The sequence below is a fragment of the Nansenia antarctica genome (genome assembly GCF_963989245.1).
Source record: "Nansenia antarctica genome assembly, chromosome: 16".
Taxonomy (NCBI): Eukaryota; Metazoa; Chordata; class Actinopteri; order Argentiniformes; family Microstomatidae; genus Nansenia; species Nansenia antarctica.
Genome location: NC_137686.1, coordinates 24,888,042 through 24,899,695, shown reverse-complemented (window position 1 = coordinate 24,899,695; position 11,654 = coordinate 24,888,042). Strand labels below are relative to the sequence as shown.

Sequence of the window (11,654 nt, the reverse complement as noted above, 5' to 3'; positions counted from 1 at the left end):
CTAGACTTCCTTCACTTTGCCCACTTGGTGGACTTTTCCGTTGGTGTGGTGATGCGTGGACCCGTTTTCCAGCTGCTTGCCGTTGGCCGTTGCCGTGGTGCCGTTGCCGTTGGAGAAGCTGCCGTTGGAGAAGCTGCCGTTGGCGGAGGTGCCGTTGGCGTGGCCGTTCTGCTTGAGCTTCTCGTCTCTGACGACGGGTAGCCGGTTGCCCTTGACGTAGGCCTGGATCCAGAAGTTGGAGAAGAGGATGAAGAAGAAGGTTCCGTACATCCAGATGAGGTGGAGAAACATGGGCACTTCGTAGTTGCAATCTTCCATGAAGTAGTACTGGCTGATGTGGACGGATACAAGAACAAACTGGGTCTGAAAGAGGGAGGCAGAGAGAGGAGAGACATGATTAATGGTTTGTTTAGACATTTTTACATTTGAAACATTTAGCAGACGCCTTCATCCAAAGCGACTTACAACAAGTCCATTTGTCTAAGTGAGTGAATCATCTATAGGCCTACATCAGTCATCATAACAAAATAAATCTATGCTAGGACCAGGGGGCATTGGCAGTCACAATGCTAGAAGAAAGAAGAATTGCTTTTTAAATTGTATTTACAGTAGAGAAACTATACAGTGGGGTAGTGGGGATGTAGAGGTCTTTAGGAGGGATTGGTTTGCATGCTGTATTCATATAGTATTTCCACACATGTATACCTGGTTTGCATGCTGTATTCATATAGTATACCCCCCCCCCCCCCCAGTGGTACAGATGTTCAGTTTTGAATCGTTCATACTTAAGAACCTAAGAAATTCTTGACCACCTGAACTGTCACTTTATCAACATGTAATTCAAAGCTTATCGTCAACACAGCACTGCATTAAGGCAGCATGTGCCTCCAATCCCGAGAGTTGACAACATATTTTCATACTTTTCACTGTGTGTTTCAAATGTGTTTATATGATTAGAAATCATATCATGAGTTTAGGTGAGTTTTATGGGTCTGTAACTTGTGTATTAACACATGGTTTGAGTTGGCTGAGATGGTGGTTGAGTATGTTGCAGGGGAGGAGGGGGGGGGTGTACAGATAAAACAGGAAGCGGATCGTTAATAAAAACATAACATTGCAGTTCTTGTAGGACAGCATTTTTCAACACTACACCATTAGGACAGGACACGTACCAGCTGGATCGCTGTCATGTACTTCTTCCACCAGAGGTACTTCTGGAAGCGCGGTCCTGCCGCAGAGAGGCAGTAATAGCCGTACATCAACACATGGACCGTGCAGTTGACCATGGCATGGAAGGACGCCATTCCACCGGCTGGAGATAGCAAAAAAAATAATAGGAAAAAACACATTAAAACCACATTCTAAAACAAAACACGGTGCAGCAGCTTTCAGTCACGCTGCTGCATGCTCCTGGAACAAACTCCCTGAAGAAATCAAACAGGCCCAAACCCTTAAAATATTTAAATCTAAGCTAAAAACCTTCATGTTTTGCACCAGTTATGATTAAACACAAACACTTCTATCAATGTCTTTTTTCCATTAACTATTGTCTTTTTAAATGTTTTATCTATGTACTTCTTATATTTGCTTTTATTCATTGTAATTTTTATTTTCTTATGCTCCTCTTGCTGTAATTTTAAATAATGTATGTAAAGCACTTTGAATTGCCCCTGTTGTATGAAATGTGCTATACAAATAAACTTGCCTTGCCCACCAGCATGTTTGGATACTGGATTCTGATTGGCAAGTAACAGTGGTAAATATCCCAACAACCTTCAGTTAAGACCGCTTTTCCAGTATCAATGCGCCTCCCAATCAACCTGATTAAGAACACCTGTGCTGACCTACAATGCAATCGTGGATCTTGTTTATGGGACTATATTCTGTGGCGGAAGGATATATGTATTCTGAAACAATTAATGATTGTAAATAAATTAATTTAATGTTAAAACTGTGTATTTATTTTTTATATTATGTGGTGGCTGTTGGAGAAAAGCAATTTACCATTCGAGGGCGGGGGGTTGTGGACTCATTTACCACTGTACAGGGCTTCCCCTCAACCCTGTACCAGTGGTCAATGTCTCCACAACCCCCTTCCTCTCATGGTCAATTGCTTCCTTCTTCTAGTCACAACATGCAACAAGTGTATTTCCCCCTCTGTTTTCATGTATTCTTCCAAGTGAATTGTATCGCATGGGTGTATGAAATGTGCTATACCAAATAAAAGCTTATTTTGATCATGAAATAAAATAGCTTTTTCTAATGAACTTATAATGTACAGTAACAAAGGGTTCATAATTGAGGGTAACTTTTTTCGTCAAGGACCATACAGCATTATACTACATTATTACTGCATCATAATCATTGTTACGGTGCGTTATAACATACTTATAAGCTTCTATAAAGTCATATTAGATTGGTTTAGGTAAGGTTTAAGGCAGATTGATAGACCATAAGCTGTTACTATAGCTACTAAACTCCGGAGAAGGGCGGAGAAAAGCGACGCAAAATTAATATTTCTGGTTAAATTAATGGCAGAGCACTACTATGCTATCTGGGAATGAGGATGATGTCATGATGAGGATGATGTCATGATGAGGTCGATCTTACCTGGGATAATGGTGCTGCCCCACCACCATGTCCAGGGCATGAAGGAGTGATGGAAGACGTGGAGAAACGTGATCTGGCTTTGTTTCTTACGCAACACAAAGAATACCTGCAATGAAGGGTTCCGGTTACTTTCAGATACATCATTTGCATTCTCAAAATGAAACACAAATGATGGTAAATGGACTGCACTTATGTAGCGCCTTTATACAAAGCGCTTTACAACGGCCTCTCATTCACCCATTCACACACGCATTCACACACCAATGGCGGCAAGCTACCATGCAAGGCGCCGGCCCGCTCACTGGGAGCAATTTGGGGTTCAGTGTCTTGCCCAAGGACACTTCGACATGTGACCAGCCGGGGGTCAAACCGCTGATCTGCCAACTTTGCGATCATTAGACGGCGGCTCTACCTCGTGTGCCACAGCCACCCCAACAAATGATCTAGGGCCTCAACCCTGGTCTGGGGTGTGCAGTGGGTCTAGGTTTTTGTCCCGGCCTAGTGCCATCACACCTGTGGGAACTCAATCAACTTGATTGATTGATTGAAAACTTTATTAGAAGATTTGCAGAAGTAGGTACATGAAAGTACATATTACATACAAGGTCAACTAACAGGATAAAAACCCAAGAAAGCCACTGGCTTATTTCAATTGGGGTCCTTGATTCTCAATTCATCGTTACATGTAAGACCGACAAAACAAACTAGTACTATCTACAAGATAATACAGACAAATAACTATTACTATCTACAAGATAAAAATACATCCATCATGGGAAGAACAATACAACAAAACATCAGGTATGTACAGCGGGTAGGACAGGTGGGGACATACACCACAGGTGGGGGCGGGGGACAAAACACAAAGTATGTACAGTGGGTAGTTCGGGTCTTTTAATCAGATTTTGGATTTAGAGGGTCCAGTTACGGACTGCAGCCTCCTTTAAATGTTTTTTGAGAGTGGTTTTGAAGGTGGTGACTGATCTTCAAATCATTGATTAGGTCAATCAGGTGCGTCAGTGCTGAGCTGGGACAACATCCTGCAGTGCTGCAGCTCTCCCAAGACCAGGATTGAGGATACATCATGACGATAGTTTTGTTCACAAATATATTTGGAGAGATAGATATTCTTACCGTGTCCATGAGCTCGATGTATTTAGAGAAGTTAAACAACCAGGCCGCTCGAACCATCTGAAAAAAAGGAAAGACAGAATTTTATTTATGTCCAAGGAGGAATATACTTTGTAACAATCCAGTAAACCAGCTCGTGAGTTTCTCCTAAAGAAATGGAATATATACAAATCGTGAGCTTAGAATTATAAGGTTCTATCTCCGTTTAGGGTAGTTCAGAGATATTGAGTGTCAGTTTTTTACATTCCATTATGTTTTGTGCGATGGAACCTTTGTATTTTATTAATTACTAACTCAAAAGTGTCAACATTTTAAAAATAACACCACACAGGCATTAATAAACACCTAATGGATCAGATTATGTAAAAAACTCAATTTTGACAAAAATTGATAGAACCTTATAGAACCTTATCATTCTAACGTCACGAAATATTGAAACTAGATGCTACAAAGCAGATACGGTAGATACAATAGACGCCATAACAGCATGATAAAAACACAGCTCTGGAGACCACTGCTAAATCATCAGTTTCTCTGGTTTTACTATCAGAGAAGGTCTGTAGCTTTGCTGTCGCCAATGTCTGTTGCTTGACCGTGTTCTTATGAACCTGCCATCTTTAAAATGTCACGGATGGAAGCAAGCTGACGCTCACTGTATCCCTCTGCCAGTAAAGCCAGAATTGAACCCTTCTTTTCCTCACTCAACTTTTCTTTCCAACTCTTTTGGCATGGTCAATTCTTTTTTTTTTTTTATTCCAATTACTTTTGAGGCACTACTCTCACTGTTTTTGCCGTCCAGCTTGTCCTATTGCAAGAGCTTAGTGATGACCACAGCGGCGTTTTTTAATACTTTTCCTTGTGAAATAAGACTCGATTCAGATGATCACTCAATCAGTACCTCACTAAGTAGAATGACGTGTGCCTGTGTTGGAATTGGAATGGAATGGCTGCCATACATACATAGAGATGCTGATTGAAGAAACATTTGGATCTTAATTTTTTCCAGAGTTGTTTATGACTCATCAAACAGCCATGTATGACATCAGTTGGCATGCTCTTCGTCACCCACATTTGCATGACATAACTTCTGTCAAGGGGTCAAAGGTTGGTTCTGTAAGCTTACCCTGAGAGCTTGTGGGCTGCTCGAGAGGTCACAGAGGTCACACCTCCAGCTGAAAGTGGTGGCCCATCCTGACATCAATAACTAGGACGCAAAGAAAGCACACCATTAACTCTTAAACATTGGGGAAAGACTAAACTACAGAGTGTATGTGCCTCCGGAGAGATTTAATCACCCAAATTACAAAATCACATTTGGTTCCTAGCCTCGCAAGATATGTATGGACAAGGACAGACAGTGCCCAGGTTTAACAGAACTAACATGTGGATTAAAGTATGTCTTTGTCCACAGACTCCAAGTATGTGATTTTATAATTTGGCTAATCTATATCTTTACAAAATATTGTATAACATGGCTGAATTCGTTCATTTCACTGAATGAAACCGTTTCGCTCACCTCATAGACTATAAAGCCATTAAATGCCATCAGGAAGAAGTTATAGACGACCATGACCGAGTTGAGGCGATAGGGCTTGCGGTTGGCCATGAAGCGGGGCCCAGCGTACAACGCAAAGAAGACGTAGCACAACAAGATGGTGGTCATCTCGAACGGGCTTCCCATCAACCAGTAGCCTTTTATCCTGGCATCTGAGGACAGTCAATACACACATCAGTACAGAGTACATCAGCATGAGGGACACACAGGGACACACACACACCACACCACACCACACACACTAGGAAGTTAACCAACATAAGTGCATCAATAAACGGATGCAAACACCAAAGACACTCCAGCACTCTTGAAAAAAACTTCACAATTAACTGAGTGTGATCCCACACACAAGCACTCACCAGTTCTCGAGTCAAAATAGGTGTAAATCTTCATCCAGTTTGATGCCAAGTCTCGTAGCATCTTGAATAACTCTTTATGTCCGCTTTCTAGTCGATGAAGCCCTGAAAAACACAAAAGAGGAGTAAGTTGCTGTAAGTGCCACGAAGAAGATGGTTCGCTAAAATTGAGGGGTTATGTCCAGAGGGTGATGACATAGTGACAAGAGAAAAGAAAAAAAACGGTCCCTGCCTGTCCCCTCCCCCAAACAAACAGGAGGACAGCTGCACAAGCCGATCATATACCTGAGTTTACCCAGTACCACCATAAACGACTGATAAACAAACAGAAACCAAAATAAATACTTCACAACCACATCACAAAGGTAAAACGATAACAAGAACAGACATTGCGGTCTGCACAGGGTCAAATGTGATAGATTGTGGATTTGTTATGACTTGTGTTTTATGTATTGTGGAGTGTTCAGTGGTAGCCGATAGCAATTCCACTCACTATTGCTCAATTCCTTCCTAAATACTGTTTTGCATACTAGGAGTTTCATTTGGATGAATTTCAAAGTAGGAGCAAGTTAGACCCTGTCATCTCGACTTCAGGGTATACTGTATGCAAAAAAAACTGTGACATTATGCCAGTTCTAGCACCGACAGTCTAACTGTGACCCACATACACGGTGGGGTAAGTAACATCCGATAAATTGAAACCAAAAAAGACACCATACTATTAAAATCCTCACCTCATATTGAGTGTCAAAGGACAAAGGCATTTAAAGTCTCCTCAGCCACTAACAATTCTCTCAATGACTAACAAAGCCAGTCTAACAGGTGAGACAAAGAGGCAGAGAGAGAGAGAGAGAGAGAGAGAGAGAGAGAGAGAGAGAGAGAGAGAGAGAGAGAGAGAGAGAGAGAGAGAGAGAGAGAGAGAGAGAGAGAGAGAGCGAGAGAGCGAGAGAGCGAGAGAGCGAGAGAGAGAGAGAGAGAGAGAGAGAGAGAGAGAGAGAGAGAGAGAGAGAGAGAGAGAGAGAGAGAGAGAGAAAAAGGTGAGCCCATCTCTGGCAGCCGATAAGTCCAACCTACATGATGAGCTCACTAGATAGGAATTGACGGAGTAGTTTATCAAGTAAACAGAGAGACAGGGAGGGGAGGTGATGATGAAGCAAGAATGAATGAATGAATGAGAAAGAATGATATTCTCTTTTTTCCCTCTATTTTCTAACCCCAACAGCCACTAAGCACCTGACAACCTTAAACGCATGGAACAAGGTGTGAGAGCGTACCCACCGAGTCATACTGGTCTGACTACAGTTCAGACCAATGTAAATAAAAGAGAGAGGCTTAACAAACATAGGAGCCTGTATGTAAGACATAGTTTTCACAGTAGTAGGGTACAAGGAGATGACTACTCTGGTATCACTTCTTCAGGGACCCCTGATCACCACAAACAACCTTTCGGTTAGCGGCAGACTCACCTGAGCTGGTCCTCAGCACAGCACCGTCCCAGGGGCCTTCAGGCACGAGGCCAGGAGAGAGAGAGAGAGAGCCCCCACCCTGGGGCAACCCCAACCAAACAGTCTCTCCAAGAGAGAGAGTTTACTGAAGAGTAAATGCTAGTCTGAGTGGAAAATTCCTTTTTTGTAGCCCCCCTCAAACGTCGGGTTTAAATACTGCCTAGAAAATATCCACAGGTTGTCAGGGGAGACACGGTCCAGGAGAGATGTAGCAGCACTTGTGAGAGGACGGCTATGACAGGAATAAATGAAACTCATTCACGCCGGATTTAAAGCCATGGGCCCAAAGGACACTATTTTGAGACAACACCCGCCTGGTTTCAGGACCACACCCTGTTCCAACGGTTAGTCCCACCTTTTCTCCCCACTCTGCCTCTCTGCGATTCGCCTCACTGAGAAAGAAGGTTTGGCCATCAGCTGTCAGAAGGGCTGGGTTCTGTTATGCAGGGCAGGGGGATAAGGCAAGAAACTAGTAGTGACCTCTTCAGGGTGAATGAGCTCTTTGTTAAGCAATGCTGACCATCACACAACACGCCCGCAATGCAAAGGCAGAAGTAATATCCCAAACACAAACACTAAATCTACATAAAGACAGTCTCCCCATTGCTTGGGTCAAAAATAGAGAAACCAGTAACGCCTCAATACCGTGTACCATTTAGCTATAACATTGTTAAAATAATCAAGGACAATACATTTCCATGTCAGGAAAAAAGCAAGTTTGAGAAATCTACAAAAACCTTCGGCAAAACGGCCTTCAAAATGCCATCGGATTCCCCACCATCCATTGCCATCATTATGAATACCCATTGTATAAACACATCATTAAGATGATGTGATCATAGCTAATCAAGCATCATTACAAAAAAACGGAATTAGGGTAAAGGTCAAAGCCTACGAGTCTGGGCCAGGTGGGATTATACGACAGACACGTACAGATACAATGCACCTGTGGAGACACCCTACCCTTCCGGCTGTACCAGATAATCACTTCACACATAGTAGACATGGCTGCCTCAGCCCCCGTCATACCACGGTCACACCACTACAGGTTCTCCCCTGACATCCAGTAGCTCAGGTCGGACCTGTTCCCCCAGGGCGGCAGCGGATACGTGGGGGAAGGACAGGGCTCTCTTAATAGACTCAGCCTCCCTCCCTAATCGTAGGATGAAAGACTCTTTCGGAATGACAGGAATCTTTGCACGAGAGTTCATGGAGAAATCGAATGACACACACACACACACACACACACACAAAAGTGCTAACGTGTTGAATTTAGGCTACACATAGGATAGGACTTCAGGACGGATATGCAAGGTCAGATACAGTCAGGGATCTGACGTTACCTCGACGGTGCTGACGCGTGATGTAACTAACAAACTGGTCATGGACATAGTGTGAGGTTGATGCATTGTGTTGCAAAAGGGTTCAGAAACGTTCCGGAATGTTTCAGGAATTTGGGGAATTTTGCTTAAGTCCATCACAAAAATGTCAATACATTCAATACGTTTCAAAACATTCAATATACCCTTTTTTTGTTCAGTGCATTGTGAAGACTGTTTTATGTTTCTGACTCCATATGATATGGTAAATATATCCAATGCAAAACCATTACAGTTAAATAGTATTCATTTGCACATATTCCTGTTAATTCACACAGAAAGTTTCCACCTCTGAATATTCCCCAAAATGTGCAACCCTACGAGTGCATTACTTTCTTTGTAGCATTCAGATATGAAGAAAGTGTCAGAAATGATAGGATTGAAGGTGATGCTTGGCTTAAAACAGGGAGGAGAGTGGAGAGAAGAGGGGATGATGATGATGATGAAGAGGGGGGAAAGGGGGGATGATTTCATTCACATCTCTAAAGGGAAAGTGTGGGATACACACATGCTAATGTATCAAAACACCAACACCACCCCGACAGGGTCAACAACTCACTCAGTTTACTTTACAGAACAATGAGATTTTTAGAGACCCTTTATCTCTCTCTCTCTTGTTGGATAAACAAATAATAAATGATAGCTATAGCTAAATGGGAATTGTGTCAGCACGGTAAGTATAATATGGTACAAGTAAATATCAACCGCTTCAGTAATACAGTGAGGTTTTTACTGACTTTCACGAGATGCGTTTGCCGTACACAAGGTTCCTATTGACCAATTGTTTTGACTGAATCCCACATTCCTAGAGCGAATTACAAAAAATGGTGGCCACAAAGGAGACTAGGCAAACTGTCATCTGTTTCTCATTGCTGCTGAAATAAGGTAATATAACTGACCTTGTGACCATACAAATTCAGTTACCACACAGCAGAGGTGAGTGAGAGAGGTACAAAGACACATATAGTGCCATCCCATGGGAACATTCCCCATGGGTATGTTTACAAGGCACAACACCCCCACAAGACTAGCCATTTGCTCTCAATCAACTTAATGAGAAAATGAGACCGGGGAGAGATATTCGGAATATATGTTGACAGGCCATATTCTATTATGAGAAATGCAGATAGAGAATAGTGTTTATTTGGGTGTTCGGGTTACCTGGTTACCTAACCCTAACCATAACTCTAACTCTGTGACAGCATTAGCCTAGAAGTTATACAAGAACCTCACCTGATTTTCAGGATGTGTCAATTAACTTTTCAGTGACAGTGACCTGTTGGAATCCTTGGATTGTGTCTCACCACTTCAGCATGCATGTCGTCTTGTTATGAGGCAATTGCAAATTCCATGGTACAGACATGGTACAGGAATTATTTCAACACAGACTCTGATCACTCTTAGCTGCCTTTGTACATCCAATATGCACAACACAAGAGATCAGATAAACTTCACAATGTATAATATTTATTTAATGCAAGGATCTGCCATCTTAATGTTTAGCATTAAGTAGGTAGGGCCAAAACAAAGTCCAGGGCTTTTTTTTTTTTTTTTTTCACAAACAATCAGAATCACTGTACCTATCCTAACACCTGCGAAGACGCTGATAGTCGAAACCAAGATAGAAGAAACCGTAACAGAGCCACACCACGCCATGCACTTACACAAAGACTGGGCAATCAAACACACATGTACACAATGGAACAAACTAAAGACCATTCATTCAAGCGCGTCCCTTGAATCGACCCCCAACATACAAATAACAAGCGCTCGATTTCTGTTGCTGAAGAGCTCAAGGAATCCGGTTCCATTCCAGGAAAGCAACATTCACCGCTTTCTAACATAACTTGAAGACATCTTAGATCATCTGTTAAAGAAGATAAGATCAACTTTACTGTTCGAGTCTCCTAACGAGAAACAAACAATAGAGTACCCAGATTTATAATGTTTTAGATAAAAAAATAACCCTAACCCTAAATAACAATTTTATTAAGTGTTTAAAAAAAAGTTTGGTGGATAAACCGGTGGATAGATGATTCACTTCTTACATAGTCAAATGTATTTGTTGCAAGTCGCTCTGTAATAAGGATTAGGGTTAAAGTTGTAAAAGGGGTATATTTCATTAGTTTGACGTCTGGTATTTTTACTGTGGCTTTTACAATTACAGGTTACACTTCTGGCTAATTACGTTTTATAATGACAAATGCAGATAGACTGTCTGGGGATAATACCTTAGGAGAACGGGGCCTGAACGTATCCACTTTTGTCTCAATGAAGGACTAGCACTTGTCCAAATGTCCTGTCGGCGTTTTGGGTTCGTCTGTCGCAATCGCAAGCAAGCAATCATGCAACTCACCTGGAGATAGAGGCACTTAGGAGAACCTGCGCCAGGTTTGCAATGCAGTAGCCCTGGTTCATGCACCACAATTAGCCAGCGGGACTGAAGTTTACCCCGGTGATTGAAGTTGAACTGTGTCTGTCTTGGAAACGTTTGTAAGTAACCTTCTTAAAAACCTTCTTACCTCCTTCCAGCGCAACACGAAGGAGCGTCTGAAGTCAGCGCAGTCCCTCCTCTGGCCAGCAGGTGATGTGCTTCACCACGTGTTCATCTGATCTGCCTTCCTCATCAGATTCCGTCGGCAGGTGTCAAGGTATGATAACAATTCGTGACGTTAGAATTATAAGGTTCTATCTCCATTTTTGTCAAAATTGAGTTTTTTTACGTAATCTGATCCATTAGGTGTTTATTAATGCTTGTGTGGTGTTATTTTTTTTAGATGTTGACATTTTTGAGTTAGTAATTAATAAAATACAAAGGTTCCATCTCACAGAACATAATGGAATGTAAAAACGTTGACGCTCAATATCTCTGAACTGCCCTAAACGGAGATAGAACCTTCTCATTCTAAACTCACGAAATAAATAGCATTGTAAAGGAAGTAAGGTTGAAGAAAGACGCCGGCAGTTAATTGAAAGGAAAAGCCTCCCCCCCACTGTATTCCTGTGAAATAGTTTGCATGTGAACTCTTTTCATGGATGATACATTTCACCCTGGAAGCAAACCCCAGCAGTATCCTATTGGGTTATATCTCTATCTGTGTCTTGTTGCAGTGACATT

General features: G+C 42.1%; 1 protein-coding gene across 1 annotated transcript; it reads right to left on the bottom strand.

Annotated features, from left to right (window-relative positions):
• elovl1a (ELOVL fatty acid elongase 1a) lies at positions 1–5,716 on the bottom strand (the record flags this gene model as incomplete). The annotated part of the gene is made up of 7 exons (XM_080547083.1): positions 1–363; positions 1,173–1,312; positions 2,611–2,716; positions 3,745–3,801; positions 4,865–4,945; positions 5,258–5,448; positions 5,656–5,716. The coding sequence occupies 7 exons, from the start codon at positions 5,714–5,716 to the stop codon at positions 1–3; spliced, it is 999 nt and encodes a 332-aa protein (XP_080403209.1).
• Positions 5,717–11,654: the final 5,938 nt, after the last annotated feature.